This window comes from Haliotis rufescens, unplaced genomic scaffold, assembly GCF_023055435.1.
Source record: "Haliotis rufescens isolate VD_foot unplaced genomic scaffold, xgHalRufe1.0.p SCAF_2, whole genome shotgun sequence".
NCBI classification, from domain to species: Eukaryota; Metazoa; Mollusca; class Gastropoda; order Lepetellida; family Haliotidae; genus Haliotis; species Haliotis rufescens.
The window spans coordinates 70,440,564-70,458,161 of record NW_025963890.1 but is presented as its reverse complement, the minus strand read 5'-3'; the positions used below and the strand labels follow the sequence as shown (position 1 = coordinate 70,458,161).

The 17,598-nt window shown below is 42.7% G+C and overlaps 1 protein-coding gene across 2 annotated transcripts in view; it reads left to right on the top strand.

The window, feature by feature from the left end:
- The window catches only part of LOC124120430, a 37,876-nt gene extending 21,919 nt beyond the window's left edge, over positions 1-15,957 (top strand). Inside the window, exons 15-24 of one of the 2 annotated variants that reach the window (XM_046483254.2) lie at positions 2,133-2,257; positions 2,898-2,958; positions 4,289-4,498; positions 5,151-5,276; positions 7,111-7,338; positions 9,715-9,789; positions 10,742-10,981; positions 11,907-12,137; positions 13,542-13,607; positions 14,653-15,957. In XM_046483254.2, the coding sequence (XP_046339210.2) occupies positions 2,133-2,257; positions 2,898-2,958; positions 4,289-4,498; positions 5,151-5,276; positions 7,111-7,338; positions 9,715-9,789; positions 10,742-10,981; positions 11,907-12,137; positions 13,542-13,607; positions 14,653-14,786 (1,496 nt within the window). In that variant the 3' untranslated portion in view covers positions 14,787-15,957. Of the gene's footprint in view, positions 1-2,132; positions 2,258-2,897; positions 2,959-4,267; positions 4,499-5,150; positions 5,277-7,110; positions 7,339-9,714; positions 9,790-10,741; positions 10,982-11,906; positions 12,138-13,541; positions 13,608-14,652 lie in introns of both variants that reach the window. The other variant, XM_046483253.2, reaches the window with a different exon arrangement.
- The last annotated feature ends 1,641 nt before the right edge of the window (positions 15,958-17,598 follow it).

Sequence of the window (17,598 nt, the reverse complement as noted above, 5' to 3'; positions counted from 1 at the left end):
GGACATGCACCATCATCACAGTGTAAGGACATGTACCATCATCAGGATGTAAGGACGTGCACCATCACCACAATGTAAGGACGTGTACCATCATCACAAGGTAAGGACGTGTGCCATCATCTCAGTGTAAGGACATGCACCATCATCATAGTGTCAGTACATGCACCATCATTACAGTGTAAGGACTTGCACCATCATCACAGTGTAAGGACATGCACCATCAATACAAATGTAAGGACATGTAGCTTCGTCACATACGTGAAGACATACCATCTTGACAAAACCGAAACCATCGCCTTGCCAGCCGATGGAACAGAATTTGCCATCTTTGGAGACGATAGAAGTTTCCACTGAGTTGCCTGTTGTGTAGTCTCCGGCCGATAGTGGTGAACCCAAGACTCATTCATGGTTACAAATCGCCTAACATGATCAGCTGGGTCTGCTTCAAAACGACGTTAATTACTACGAGAGATGATGAACCCGATGCGTTTCTGATCAGGAGTCAGAGACCTTGGAACCCAGTGTGAATGTTCTCAACTCTGCCGTGTTGACTGTGTGGCGTGTGGTGTTTTGTCGAGCCTACATGATCATATGAAGTATTTTATCAACATGTCCCTTAGTGGCAGCAGTTGAAGTACTTGGATCATCTACGAGACTCTGTTATAGGAATCTGGCATGTCTAAGTATGGAATTTCCGTGATCTCGATCTTTGGAAACGACCTAAGTATGCGTAAAGTGCGATTATGAGATATCGCGAGAACGCGAGAATTGGCAAAAACCTTATAGTTTTAAAATAATAGATGCTAAATCTCGCCCAACATATTGAGTATATGCTACGTATGATTGATTTAGTTCCATTTTCTCTAGGAATCAGATATATATCAGCGGATTCAATGTTAAAGAAATTGTGGAACAGGTGATCAAACAAATTATACAACACGCGCAGCAACTCGTGAAACCTTTTTGAGATGAAACACGCACCTGGCATCCATTTTCTGTCAAGCAGACGATCAAATACATTCATTAATAAATATATGATTCATGTTGTAATATATTCAGTTAGATTATAAAATGAACTGCCTATTATCATGTTTATATGAAAATACCAGGAGTACAATGTAGTTGGAATGGGATGGAAAAGAAGAAAGTTGTGGAAATGTTGCTGATTTTATCTGCATCTCAAAAAACGTATATATTTACAATGTTAATTCTCGTTTTCATATCAAGAACCAGTCACGGTGCGATAAAAATACTTAAAGACGATATATTTGTGAAGGACCTATAATGGGAAATATTTATTAACAAAACGATTTTTTTCCAGATTATTTCACGTTATATTCAGAAAGAAACTTATCACAAAACAATGTGGGATACCAGACATGCACTAAACATTGGTTGGTTTCCTGAAGGTCATTGTGGCCTACACATGATTCTATCCTAGTTGTAGCCGTGTAAATCGCCTCAGATAATGTGTGTACGAGTATCCGTGATTGGGGTTGTAATCTCAAGATCACCTTAAACTGAAACTATGACCTTAAATAATGCCATGGAAAATAGAATCAGTTAAAGGAAAAAGGTAAAACAGTAGGCTGTACCGCACATTTAGCAAAACTGTCACTAGATAGCGTGACTATTGTGTCTCGAAAGTGGCGCGGTAGTAGCGTGATAGTGTCTCGAAAGTGGCGCGATAGTGGCGTGATAGTGTCTCGAAAGTGGAGCGATAATGGCGCGATAGTGTATCGAAAGTGGCGCGATAGTGTCGTGATAGTGTCTCGAAAGTGGCGTGATAGTGTCTCGAAAGTGGAGCGATAATGGCGCGATAGTGTCTCGAAAGTTGCGCGATAGTGGCGTGATAGTGTCTCGAAAGTGGCGCGATAAATCCGCGTTAGTGCCGTAACTAGGGGAAGTTACTTATGCAATGTTGTGTATACTGAGTCCTTGTTATATCCCCTAAATGCCGATCGCCAGACAAGTACCATCTTTAGAAGTCTTGCGACACCCCCCCCCCCCCCCCCCCCGACACACACACACACGCACGCGCGCGCGCGCGCGCGCTCTATCAACTGGACCACGGAAGCAGTCCATACCCAGGAGAACTAATGATGTTTATTTATCTTTTCTGTTTACAACAGCCATTGTGCAGCGTCCGAAGGGACTTCCCGATCATGATCTTAAGGCCGCCTGGGCTGCCTTCAACAATCTGGTATCCACTGGTCATCTTACGATCCATCTGTCTGTACCTGCAGACCCTGACCAGGTAGAGTGTCACCTGTGTTTACCTGTAGACCCTGACCAGGTAGAGTGTTACCTGTGTGTACCCGTAGACCCTGACCAGGTAGAGTGTCACCTGTGTTTACCTGTAGACCCTGATCAGGTAGAGTGTTACCTGTGTTTACCTGTAGACCCTGACCAGGTAGAGTGTTACCTGTGTTTACCTGTAGACCCTGACCAGGTAGAGTGTTACCTGTGTTTACCTGTAGACCCTGACGAGGTAGAGTGTTACCTGTGTTTACCTCTAGACCCTGACCAGGTAGAGTGTTACCTGTGTTTACCTGTAGACCCTAACGAGGTAGAGTGTTACCTGTGTTTACCTGTAGACCCTGACGAGGTAGAGTGTTACCTGTGTTTACCTGTAGACCCTGACCAGGTAGAGTGTTACCTGTGTTTACCTGTAGACCCTGATCAGGTAGAGTGTTACCTGTGTTTACCTGTAGACCCTGATCAGGTAGAATGTTACCTGTGTTTACAGGTAGACCCTGATTACGAATTGTGTTACCTGTCGATAGGGCATATTACTTCTCTGTACCTATCGTGTTTAATTGTTGCTTGTCACGAGACGTAGTTTTTTCTTTCATAGCATGGAGTATCATGTGATAATCCACCCACTTCATTTACAGGGTCTTTCGCTGTTGGCCAGTGATGTGGTCGAGGACGATATATGGAAACACGACTGTCAAGGTTGGTTTTGGCTTTTCATCTATCTGTGACAGACCTACAAAAGACAACCAGCAGAATGCTCCACAACTATGGAATATGTACACGCTGGAAAGTGAAATAACCACACAAATTACAAAGAAAAAACACAATCCCCTTAAAGTTTGTATCACAACATGAACTCAGAGGAACCCATTTTCAGAGGAACGTGACAGAAAATCATACAGACAACAGCAAATGGTTACACGCCGGGTTCTTATCAATAAGCAGCCAACTGTATTAGAAGTGTGTCTTTGTTTTTTATTAATGTGGCTTTTTGTGTACACATAAACCATAGTTTGGTCTCACGCTCTCAGTCACTGGTTTGTCTGGTCCAAATTCAGTAATATCGCACATCAGAAGATGACTTCACACATTCTATTCTCAGACATGACGAGCGAACTCTTCGTTACAAGCAAATATGTTGCATAATTACGTCTATGCGGCGTATGATACATATGACGATTTCTGAAAATGAATCTAAATTCCTCATGTTTCATCATATTGAGTCACACACGTTGAGGAGGCACGGGTGGCCCAGTCGGCCGCAATTCGTATTGCGTTGCGTTTCTTGGTCACCCCAGAAATATAAGGTCGTGGGTTTGCATCCTGGTTCGCCCCGAATATGTTTTTAAATTTGTCAGCACCATACCCGTGCTGGTGGTGGTAAACGTCCAAGACCTGCATCACTTCGGACATTCTGTGGGGCGGTAAATGCGACACGAGGTTGAGTGTAGTCATGTTTTATTCCATCTCAGCGTAGACAATATGGAAAAAAAGCAGGTGACCCACTCAATAGGTGGGACTATCGGTCCGATGTCACATCAGTCACCACTGAAGTTCACTTGCGGTTGGTTATTGTGAAGAAACGTAAATGCACGTGAGCGACTGTTGTCTGCTGCCTGCTTCGATCGTGGCCTCTTGCATGTGTCGTATTTCGTGTCGTATTTCGTGACGTATGTCGCGAAGATAGTTTACAATTAGATATCATTTTATTATAGAAAGATGACTTGACTTAACGTGGAATTATAATTACGAGAAAGTTAAGTGAAAATTACGAAATATAGGAAAGAAATTAATAATCTAAAAGTTACAAACTTCCGGAATTCGACGAAGATTAACGAAGGTTACGTAGCTAATTTGGGTACTTCAAACACTTTTTACATTTCCTCCCACATTAAGTTGATACGCCGTGATATAACTGGAATATCGTTCAAACTCAACTCACTACCTCACTCACACACGGTCATTATATAGTGCAGTTAACACAACACATCCGTTCCTATGTTGTCAGTTGATCAGAACCTTGCTTCAGACATGTCAACGGAGATGCAGTCAGACGCCACACCAGATACAGCGTCATCACCCTTTGTGTCGACACCAGGTGCAGCGTCCACACCCTTTGTGTCGACACCAGGTGCAGCGTCCACACCCTCTGTGTCGACACCAGGTGCAGCATCATCACCAGATGTGTCGACACCAGGTGCAGCGTCGAAAACCCCATCTAACCCACCTGCGTCTATGAGTAAGTCGACGGAATTTACTGTAACCTCAGCTGAAGTTCAACCTTCATTTAATTTTTATCGGCTAGCTTCTACACGGCATCGACTTGCGTCCCTTGGGCAGAAACTTATGATCGATGGTTCGAATCCCTCATTCACCATGATTATGTTGCTAATTCCTATGTTTGTCAGCACCAACCCCTGCTCGTGGGTTTTACCAACGTGGTGAACGACTAAGACATGCAAACCTTTGTGACCCATGAAGATCCGGGGTGTGCTTGTCATAAGTGGCGACTGACGGGATCGGATGGTCAGGCTCGCTGACTTGGTTGATGCATGTCATCGTATTCCAATTGCGTGGATCGATGCTCATGATATCAATCACTGGATTGTCTGGTCCTGACTCGATTATTTACAGACCGCCGTCATACAGCTGGAATATTGCGGAATGCGGCGTTAAACAACAAACAAACAAACAAGCATAACTTTGTACTTTCCTCACCAACCAAGCTGACACGCCTTTATACAACTGTATGAAGCCGCTATAATCTAAACGCACTCACTCACACGAGAGGGTATGTGGGTAAGTGGTTTCAGTTTTTGTTGTTATTTCAAGCACTGCTCTCTTTAATTTCACTTTCACTGTTGATAAAGTGACAGTCGGTTAATTTTCAGTGACAACGAGTTTTCCTTCTGGCGCATCAAGTACAGCTCCATTCACAACAGCTTCATCTCCACTGACGCCGGGAACAGTAACTCCACCGACGCCGGGAACAGTAACTCCAATTCCACACACCACAAGTTAGTGACTGTTGAGTTAGTTCCGTTTTCGGAAAGAGCTAGAGTAGAAACCTAGAAACTCGAAACATTATGTCGCCGCATTTCGAGTGCCTATATGAAATATGAAACTCTACTTTCGAGCGTGACATCGTCTCAAACCATACCTCGACTTAACTAGATGCGAGTTAAGAGAGACTCATTATTATGAAAACATGTGACAAACTATATTATCAAGAATCGACCCGATTCAGAAGAATATTTTAATTATATTTTTTATTGAACAAACTACATATTTTCGGAAACCTTCATTCATGAAATTTAAAGCTAAAATTATTTATTCGGAAGGTTGAAAGACTTATATATTACGGCACCTATATCCCTACCCAGTATGAGCTTCGGGTAGATAAATCGAAGGGAACGGATGGTCCCGTCCACTGAGACGAATTCGAATTGCAGAGTTGCGTCCCTTAGGCGTACCGGGATTCGGACCCAGTCGTCTAAGGCGCCGCAATTCACTGTGCAGAGTTGCGTCCCTGGGTCACGAAACCTATGATCTTGGGTTTGAATCCCGGTTCGCCCCGATTATGTATCTAGGTTTGTCAGCACTATACCCGTGCACGTGGGTTTCACCAAGCTAAACTCCTAAGACCTGGCTTGCTTCCCACATCAAGCTGACAGGCCGTGATATAACTGGAATACTGTTAAACCCAACGAACTCACTTACTCCTAAGGCATGTCGGAAATCTCAATCTCAAAAATATCAGATCTTAGCTGTCGCTACCGCCAAACAAAGATCTTAGGACACCCCATTAGGGGTCACGACCTTTAATCTGACCATCGACTGCCTCCTTGGTCTAGTGGTAGAGCATCCGCCAGGAGAGAGAAAGGTCCATACCAAAATACGTTAAAATATGGTACTTGTTGTTACCCTGCCTGGCGCTCGGCATTAAAGGGATAAAACAAGGACTGGTCGGCTCGGAGTCAGTATACTGTGTCTGAGTGGGGTATTCATGTTAAACTGCGGCATGGTATCTCAGTGGTCTAGCACTATAAATCTGCATCAGTCCGGACCAGTACAAGCGGCCACATACACACACGTGCATGCACGTCGCTACATAAGTGCAATAATCTTGGACGCGACGTTAAACCCCATTTAACCTCACCTCATCCGACAATCAGGAAAGTGACAGTCGGAATGTGTTTTCTTACCGTGCAACCTCGAAAAGGTTAACACAATGTATTCCGAACTACTGTAACGGACTGTATGACTGATTCTGTCAAAATCATCGTCAAACCCTCGCTTTAGCCGGATAAACATTTGAACGGAAGAGGCGTTGCATAGCCCGTGGGAAGTACTGTCATACAATCTCGACCATATATTAGACATTCCAGAATGTTCTTTTGATCGTTTTTTAAGTTTTGAATCGGGTACTTTGTCAACAATACTTTTCAAGCGTCGTCTGGAATGAAAGTCGCCAGTTTGAAACTTGTGCCGTACAGCTCGAGAAAGCTGCTTTATGATTGGCTAATGTCGACTTCTTGTTTGTCATTTCATTGGTCGGTCCAAGTTCGCGAAAGGTCGTTTTGACATGACCGGTAATTGCATGTCCTCAGATCTTTATTTAGCGGAAGCGACAACTAAGATCTGATTTCAATGAGATTGCAGAAACCTTTGATCATTGGTTCCAATCCGGGTTCGCCATGATTCTATTTCTGTCAGCACCATACCGTACTCGTGGGTTTCACCAATGTGGTAAACATCTAAGACCTGCATCACTTAGGCTTTCTGCATCGTGAAATAGCTGCACTATTGTAGCGCGTTAAACCCAACTGACTCACTCACTTGTCTTATCAGCCGGAAACAAGAACTTCATCATTTACAAGAAAGATGCCTTCTTCTCCGACGTTGACCATGCTGAGATTGCCAACAGCGTGGAGGAGTGTCTGGCCGACTGTCTTCAGGACAAGGGATGTCAGACAATCACTATCTGTCTTCACAAGAAGAAGTGTAGTCTCAGTAAAGTGTCTCCCGCCACGCACGGGAGTCTCGTGAAGCCTCAATCAGGGTGTACTATATATTCACGTGAGTGAAACACAGAGCGCCGTTGTATCGCCGAGTACGCAAGTTTCGAATGACACCTATTTTCGAACAGCCATATTGAAAGTGATTTTGTCGCGTTATAACGAGAGGTGGGACGACAAGGCTGTTGCCTTGAGAGTGCACACGTTCGGCCTGTCAACGTTGGGTTCATGTAAAGTGCTTGTACACCTGTCAGAACGGTCCATCGTCATCCAGAATTTTGATGCCCGTGCCATGATGAAACGTGTGAACATTCTCATGACAAATAGTCATATTTTGTGACTAGTTTTAAAACGTTCAAACTGTTTGAGTTTTAATGCCAACCTGCAAGAAATATGATGAGAACTGTGCGCCAAAACACGTCTGTTCATTTATGGAATCCCGCTTAAGTACCTAACCAATCAGGTGTCCGAAAATAGGTGACGTCATTCGAATGCAGCGGAAGTTTACAGACCTTGCAAATGAGGTCACGCCTTTTATTGAGGATTGTTTTTCGTTCGGAATGGAGCTGAATTCCAATTTTGAAGACATCACCTACTGGTGTAAAGCAGATTTTGAGTTTTGATTCACTCATTCCTCGAAATATCAACAATGCCATCTTAACTGTTCGAAAATAGGTACGTCAGGATATTTAGCATTTTCATTCAAAAGATCAACGTCTTATGGGTTATGGTGCCACTATTCGCTGAGTTGCATCCCTGTAAGTTGCAGATGTTCCTGTAACATATATGTCCTTTGGTTCCTAGACTCTCATTGATTAGGTTTCATTGTTTGTCTGCAGCATATGTAACTGTGTTCGTGGGTTTCATCGATATGGTAAACGTCCAATACTGCGCCTTCCTCACATTAAGCCGACATTCCGTGATGTAACTGACATGCTGTTCAAAGGTGTTAAACCCCAAATCAGTCACACACCCTTTACATAAAAGAAGAGAATATCTGCTGTCAGTGCGAACGTCTCCGGGTCTTGTTGATAGAGTGTTTAATTTGTGTTGAGAGCGGAAGGTCGATGGTTAGATATCCCGACATTATACTGGCAATTATGACAATTACTGGTCTGCTCGGAGTGAGTATTATGCATCTTTCTGATGCAAGGGAGTTAACTAACTAAAAAAGTCTAGTTTCCAACCGTGCCGAACTAGACTGGAATTTCGTGGCTCGGCATTAGTCCGGACTAGTACAAGCACACACACACACACACACACACACACACACACACACACCACAAACACACCACAAACAAACACACCTCAAACACACACACACACACACCACACACCACACACCACACACACACCACAAACACGCACACACACCACAAAAAAACACACCAAAAATACCACAAACACACACACGCACACACACCACAAACTCACCACAAACACACCACAAACACACCACACACACACACCACAAACACACACACACCACACACACATCACATGCACACACACCACAAACACACACACACCAAAAACACACAAACACACACACACACACCACAAGCCCACACACCACAAACACCACACACACACACGCACACACACCAAAAACACACACACACCACAAACACACACACTCACCACAAACACACTTACATGCATATCGCTATATAAATACACATCTAAATCAGTGCATTCTATCGCCTCGGTCTATAAATAAAGTATTGTAATAATGTCTAAATAATCTACTGATTGGTAGCTTGATCATCAATTAAGGCTGCAAAAGTACGGCAGGCCACATTAAAAACACCGGATCTTCAGGTCGCAATTTCAAAGTGAAGTTAACCAATTTTGGAGAGGAGTTAGATAAGTGACCGCGTTTGACAGTTGACTCCTGGGAGGTTCTGGGGCTTTTGGCCTCCCCAACACTGAAGCTCAAGAAGTGTCCGCATCTGATCACCCGGCAGTGAATGGGTACCCGGTAATGGTAATGTAACTATTAACCGTTTAGGGCCTCACAGTAAGCTTTGGTCGTATTCTCCCAAGGGAGACGAGAGTATAAATCGAGGGCACACTGATCCATTGACCGAGATAATAATGTGGCACTTTGAGCATGGACTTGGCGCATCATAAACACATTCATAAACACAGTATTACGTCAAACATGGATACCTCAGATCTGCTCTGTCTGCTTCTCCAATGAGGTTATGATGTAATTTGTAATACCTGTTAAATGAAACAGTCGAATGCCCGTATGTGTTTACCTGGTCAAATATGTGTTTACCAAATAACGGTGATAATTATGATATTGCTTGCCCACTAGGAAGATATTCCTGTTCTGTTAAACAGGCTATTTGTACCACCCCAGGGGCATGCGCTGTCAAAGTGACCATTAAAGTTTATAGACTGCACTAATCTACTGCTCAATATATTTCAGTGTCATCAAATCTCCCTACCAACGTGTCACCGACAGTAACAACCACTCCTGTGCGTCCGACAACATCACCGACAGGTGGGAATTACCTCGTCATACACATCGTCTTTCACTGAATTAAAGATGTCAGCTTCACGGATATGAATAGGATTGGGACAAATCGTTAACCTCAATCCCCTGACCTACGTGTAACAATAAGTATATTTAAAATCTGGATAATCACATCTTCCCGAGGCAAGGGAGTAAATTGACTATGAAAGCCAAGTTTCGACCCTCACCGAACTAGGCTCGAATTTCCGATGTCTTTGCGGGACTAACGAGTCTGTGAATAGTCCAATCATTATCGCGTAACGATAACGTACACGGCATGGCGAGCGCCGTGCAGGTTTCAGTCGACAGCAGGATTTACAAAGCATGTTTTTCGTCAACTGTGCATCGAGAGATTTTCCAATTTTTTCAGGGTTTTTTTAATCAAAATGCTCAAGTGTTATGCTACAACCCACATGCACTTGGTGTCTGAGACAGGGAATGTAAACACATTATTTGATTAACTTCATCAGATCATCTTGACTGGGCGCCGCCATTTGGGATAAGCAAATGCATGTGATATGGGACGTTCAATCTGATTGGTCAATATGAGGGACATAGAAGGGACATATCTCGTAATAGCAACTGACGGCGTTACCGTCGAGCCACGAAATTCCAGCCCTTTTATAGTCAGTTAACTCCCTTTCATCGGGAGGATGGCTAATAAAGGATGACACAACTTCAAATCAGCCACATGACAAATTGCAAACTGCCTCTCCTTGCAAATGTTATTCCCTGATTAGGCAACCAAAGTATCAAGAAGCACTTACCCTTACATCAGTGTAAGATATATGTCAAACTGTGAGCTTTGTTTTCTCGGCGAGATACCAGTTCTTTCGATACACCAGTTTTGGGGATGGTACTTTTGTAGCAGGTTTCTTTATTGACGTTTTTGCGAAGTGTCAGAAGTACTTTTTTGTAGCCACACCCATGTTTTATCCAGGTATAGCGGTCAGTGGGTATACTCTGATCGCGGCGTCCACAGTGCCAGGAATCGCCACGGCAGCCTTGGAGCTGATTCCAACCGTCCAGGCCTGTGGTAAGGCGTGCACCAGCAAGGCGGACTTCCACTGCACCGCCTTCCAATATTGTCCCTCTAACAAGATTTGTAACCTCATGGACACCAGGCAGCTGCCTTTACCGCTGACCTTGAAGATCAAGACAACTTGTCCGTATTATTCTAGTGAGTGGATGTCTTTGTTTTAGATATAGATCAATTAGTTTCATATTTACATCAATTATTGCCACATTTACAAATACTTTTATATTTAGATAAACTTTTGTCATATTTACAATAATTATTTTCATATTTAGATCAATTATTGTCTTATTTAGATCAATTATTGTCTTATTTAGATCAATTATTGTCTTATTTAGATCAATTATTTTTATATTTAGATCAATCATTTTCATATTTAGATCAATTATTTAATTTAATTATTAAGTTAATATCAATCAATTATTATCCCCCGAGACAAGTGTGTTCTGTCTATCAATTCACGTCATGATTGACCAACAACTGACCAAATCAGACATAACACTCTCTTTTACACATTTATCTGCTGCAAAGAAATAGTATACTACTGTGAGTTAAGTAGATATGTCATACATTAAAGGTGGCATGTCATGGTCAAATAACAGGTGGTTTCTACAGTGAAATACTGTAAATCTCATCCTCGACAATCCAGGGTATTATATCTCTATTTGGTTTATAAATACCCTGGTCCCTATCGCTATCTTCGCCAAGGCTCGGGGCTTGGTAATCTGTAATTCTCCGTAGGTGTAGGTGTTTGTGTTTGTTTAGCCATTTGTGCGAGTGGTGTATGCATGTGTCTGTGGGTGCATGTGCGTGTGTGTTTGTGTGTTTATTTTTGTATAAATGTGCGTTTATTTGTGTGTGTTTATTTTTGTATATATGTGTGTGCATGTTTGTGTGCTGTTCATTGTGTATGTGTGTTTGTGTGTGTGTTTATTTTTGTGTATGTGTGGGTTTGTATGTGCGTGTGTAAGTAGTGTATGCGTGTGTCTGTCTGTATGCGCATGTGAGTGTGTGTGTGAATGTGTGTGCGTGTGTCATATATGAAACTTATCTTCTCCATTCCACACAGGGCAATTTCTGGATGACTTCACCCTGCAAACGGTTCAACCAGCCCCAAACAGTAATTTCAAGCCGTTAGATGGCGTCAGTCTTCAGACATGCGCAGACATGTGTGGACACGAGGGAGCCTCGTGTATTTCCTTCCAATACTGCCAAAATACCAAGGATTGTCTGATTGGTACAACGCAAAAGACCAAAGTATCAAGCAACCAACCGAAATCTAGCTGCCAGTACTACAAACGTAAGATTTCAATTGTTTTAAAAACTAGTGTACTTCCAGTATGAGAGAATACAGTAAACTACGGTTATAACGAACTCAACGGGACCACTAATTTTACTTCGTTATAACCGTAGTTCGTTATAATCATATATACAGCAGAACTACAGCAAATAGTTGTGACAAAAAAGTAAGTTCGTTATATCTGTCAGTTCGTTATTAGCTTGAATATTGCTAAAAGCGGCGTAAAACCACACTCACTTACTTACTCAAATGAGAACGTCATTCTTGATGTCCCCGACGTCATATGGTTGAAATATTTCTCAACGTTGAAAACCCTATTCAGCAACTAAGTTAAACAAACACATTATATATATTGATAGTATGGTATACTTACTCCACAATGAAGTGTGCCATCAGATCGCCGACGCAGTCCATCAGTGCCGAACAGTTTCAGCGGTTATTGTTTCCGGCTACCGATATCCGGGTTGCAATAGGTCTTCAGCAACCCGCGCTTGCCGTAAACGGCTACTATGCTTGTCGTAAAAGGCGACTAACGGGATCGGGTGGTCGGGCTCGCTGTCCTGGTTGATGCGTGTCATCGTATCCCAAATGCGTAGATCGATGCTCATATCAATCACTGGATCGTCTGGTCAAGACTCGACTATTTACAGACCGCTTGCATATAGCTGGCATATTGCTGATTGGGCTTTAAACAACACACAAAAACAACATGCATGTATATCCATCACATATTACAGGAAAACAATATCACGTTGGAGATATTTTTAAGAAGCACACTCACTCACTCACTCACTCACTCACTCACTCATCGATCACTCACTCACTCACTCACTCATATGGTACATATTTAGAAAGGAGGTTCACTCTATTTACAGTCTGGAACTTTTTCGCTTTTCCTATTTGCGAAAATTGGTGTTAGTCCGGATGTCCTTGGACAAAATATTTATTCGCAATTTTCGAATGTCAGTAGTTGTAGCATATTGAGCGATAAGCACCACGTGTTAGGTTGATTTGGTGCTGATAATCATTTACTCTCATATATGGTGATGCAAACAAGTGGGCCCACATGTGTATATCGCCAAGCTTCATTACATTGGCTCTGCTGTAGTCTATACATGTTTGTACACTCTAATCCACATGTCAGAAAACTGACTTTATATTGACAAAAATAGTTGTTCTTAATATGGTCTTTTGGACACATTCTCTACACCAAGTGCGCTTAGTTTGAATGGGGGACACCTTCTACTTTCGATTAGGCAAGCAGAGTGAGCTCGAATCACCGATATTGCGGTTCAGCCACTCATTGTGATCAAACCACCATGCATATTTTTCCCTTCACCTTTAGTTTGGTAGTCATATATTCTTAAGACAGGTGTAATCACATTATTGTTGTTTCCACGACAGGGCCATTACCCAAATCCAGTGGCCAGCCTCCTGGAACTCAGATGCCAGAGACAGGGTACAGCGAAGGTGCGTCACGAACACACCAAGGGCAGCTTTGGCAGTGTTCATAAAAAAACTCTTTCGTAGTTGCCGTAGTTCACGTAGTTGAACCCGTGAAGATTCGGGCTAGAATACGTCTTCAGCACCATGCTTGCCGTAATGGGCGACTATGCTTGTCGTAAGAGGCGACTATGTTCGTCGTAAGAGGCGACTAACGGCATCGGGGGGTCAGGCTCGCAGACTTGGTTGATGCATGTCATCGTATCCCAAATGGGCAGATCGATGCTCATATCAATCACTGGATCGTCTGGTCCAGACTCGACTATTTACAGACCGCCGTCATTTTGCTGGAATATTGCTGCGTGTGGCGTTAAACAACAAACAAGACAAAACAAAAAGTTCACATAGTTGTCTTAGTTCACGTAGTTCACGTTTGAGATCATGGTCATACGTCCACACAGTCGCAAATGACGCTTGCTGAGGATTCATACAAAGCACTGGCACTGTCAAAATGTTGTTAAACGCCGCAGTATTTGAACTATGACACGGCGGCATGGAAATAATCGAGTCTGGACCAGACAATCTACTAATACCTCACAACAATTATTTTACTAACACAATCCTGCCTCATTACCAAATGGGTCACGGATGGCAAAGGCGTCGAAGGAGCCGCAATTCGCAAGTTGCGCCCCTTGGGCGTGCCAGAAATGTGGCAGTGGGTTCGAATCTCAGATTCGCCCTGTTTATGTTCTGTTCGTTACCTCCACCCGTGCTCGTGGGTTTCACTAAAGTGGTAAACGTCTGAGACCTGCATCACTTCAGGCTTTCCTCCCACATCAAGCTGACACGACGTGATATAACTGAAATATGTTCAAAGCGGCGTTAAAACTTACTCACCACCCACTCAACGTATCGACAAAACTGTAAACAGATGAATTTGTATGTACAAAATATATATATAATTTTATAGTAGACAACCAACCAGCTGTGCATACTGTGTTTACTCCACCTGATCAGTTTCCAAACATTCAACACTGGTTTGGTGAATATTATTTTGTTCTATTTTTACCAGGTACCCTTGCTGGGTTATCCGTTGCCATGTTGATCGTCGGTGCCCTGATAGGAACAGCAGTCCTTTTCCTGATTCAGCGACAACGTAAACGCAAGAGTTTTGATGTTAATATGCACATTATGGAATCCGAATAAGTACTCCACAGAGAACCACCTCAGTAAATCATCCCGAGAAAAGGGAGTTAATTGACCGTAAAAATCCTAACACCACACCACCATCAGTTTCCACTCTTGCTGAATTAGGCTGGAGTGTCGTGGCTCTATTGTAGCGCCACCAGTAGCCATTACAAGTTATTGCCCTTTGTATGTCCCTTCTATGACCAATCAGATTCCACCTGTCGTATCACTTGCATTGCTTCATACAAAATGGCGGCGCTAAGTCAGGACGATCTGATTGATAATGAGACTTTTTATTGTGACAAAACGGGTCTTACCACGCAAGGTTCATCAACCCATTTGAGCATCAAACATGAACAGATTTTGAAAATGTCTGTCGACGCCCAGTCTATACACATGTTTTACAAATCCTGCAATCGACCGAAATCTGCACGGCAGTCGCCATGTTTTGATGAACCGGATGTCGATTTTGATTGGACTATGCATAGACTCGTTAGTCCAGCCAAAGTAGAACTCCATTATTCCAGCCTTGGTAGGCAAGGTTGGAAAATGGACTTATATAGTCAGTTAACTCCCTTGCCTCGGGAAGATGAACTAAGTACTGCCGCTAGCTAGGTGTCTGTTCACAATAGAAAGCATTGACAAGACTAACTAATTTCAAGATACAACATTATCGCCGCGTGGAGCTCAAAGGATGTATTTGAGTTTTCATTCCTGTCGGGTGGAAGAACATATACCTCTGTAACTAACCGCATCTGTTCATGACCCCTCTGGGGACCAGGATGTGCCGGTCGTCTGAGGCGTCGTGCTCGAAATCTATAATCTTGGGTTTTCAAATCCAAAATTCCTGCTGATTATGTTTCTAGGTTTGTCAGCACCATACCCGTGATCGTGGGTTTCACCAAATTGGTAAACACTGATACCTGCATCACTTAAGCTGACACGCCGCGTTATGACCGTAATACTGTTTCAATCCACGGAAGGAAAATGGATTGAGACAGGCGTTGACGAAGGGGTACTTGAGTTCTTATTTGCAAGATAGCTTTTCTATCCGAACAAATAAGGTTGTGCACGCCAGAAACTTGTGATTGTGGGTTCAAGTCCCGGTTCGCCCAACAGCACCATTCCCGTGCTCGTGGGTTTCCCCAACGTGGTAAACGTCTGAGACCTACATCACTTCAGGCATTTCTCCCACAATGAATTAAGCTGACACGCCGTGATATAACTGCAATACTGTTGAAAGTAACGTTAAATCCAACTCTGCAGAGTTGCGTCCCTTGGGCACGCCAGAAACCTATGATCCTGGGTTCGAATCCCGTTTCGTACCGATTATGTTTCTAGATTTGTCAGCACCATACCCGTGCTCTTGGGTTTCACCGAAGTGGAAAACGTCTGAGACCTGCATCACTTCGGGCTTTCCTCCCATATTAAGCTGACACGCCGTGATATAACTGGAATACTGTTAAAAGCGGCGTTAAACCCAACTCACTCACTCATGTGTTGCTGTGTTAACTGTACATCTTTTGCTTAGACAGATACATAAAATGTTCAAAAGCAAACATATGTTCTTGTCGCCTGCAAGGACCCATGAAGTATCTTATTTAGCGAGAAGTTCACCACAGGTCGGGGAGTTTTTTTTATAATACATGTCTTTTAATATCATACATATGCTCTATTCTTTTTAGGCTCAACGCTAAGGGTGGTTAACTAATGTATTTCAACAAAACGTCCATATCCTCAAGTTCCTTTAGTATATATCTGGCATTTAACCTGCATAGATTATAAATAAATACTTTTTGTACATTATGTCCTAGAACGATAGTGTAGCTTTCACATGCAGTACACAAGAGAGCACTTCAAAGCATCCACTTTTAGTCAATACAAAACTAATAAAGCAAACATATTGTTTACCATTCGTGGTCCATTGACAACGTCCGGTTTTGTGTGTATTTTTTATATAACTCAGGAAACTATTTTATTCATACATTTCTTAATTGGTTTCATATTAGAAAGTGTTGCGGACAAATCGGTAAAGCTATATCTGTCCCAGTTATGTTTTGATTTTACCTTCCAATGTTTGAATATTGATTTGATATTATGCACAATTATAATATGTACTGAATAAAGCATGGGACAGATGTTTGTGTGTTTGTTTGTTGTTTAACGCCGCACTCAGCAATATTCCAGCTTTATGACGACGGTATGTAAACAATCGAGTCTGGTCCAGGCAATCGAGTGATTCACATCATGAGCGTCAATCCACGAAATTGAGATACGATGACATGCATCAACCAAGTCGGCGAGCCTGACCACCCGATCCCGTTATCCGCCTCTTTCGACAAGCAGGGGCTTCTGAAGATCAATTCTAACCCGGATCTTCACGGGTTTCAGTCAGTAAAGACAATATTTTAAATCAACCACCCTGGCCATTGTAGGATATATTTTTGTGGGTAAAACTGAGGACAAATAAATTTGTTTAGCATTTTCAGGAACAGATAATGTCTATCTTAATAATTATAACAGCCCCATTATTCCCTCCGTAATATCAAATGGCCTGCTCGAAATCAGCTGATAGGATCATAAACATGCTTGTTACTCGAATATGTAGTGGTAGAAACGTATGCACACAAGTTGCCGTTCAGGGGCCAAGGGATACCAGTCAGGACAGCTAGTTTTACTCTTAACCAAGGATTGTATCCGTGTATATGGCCTTCGTTGTTAACACATGAGATCTCTATTTTGTGGCCTGACTACCTTACGCTTGTTGTGTAAATTATAGTGACTTGGCCGTCCTACTTCATAAGATAACCATATTTAAACAAAAACAAGT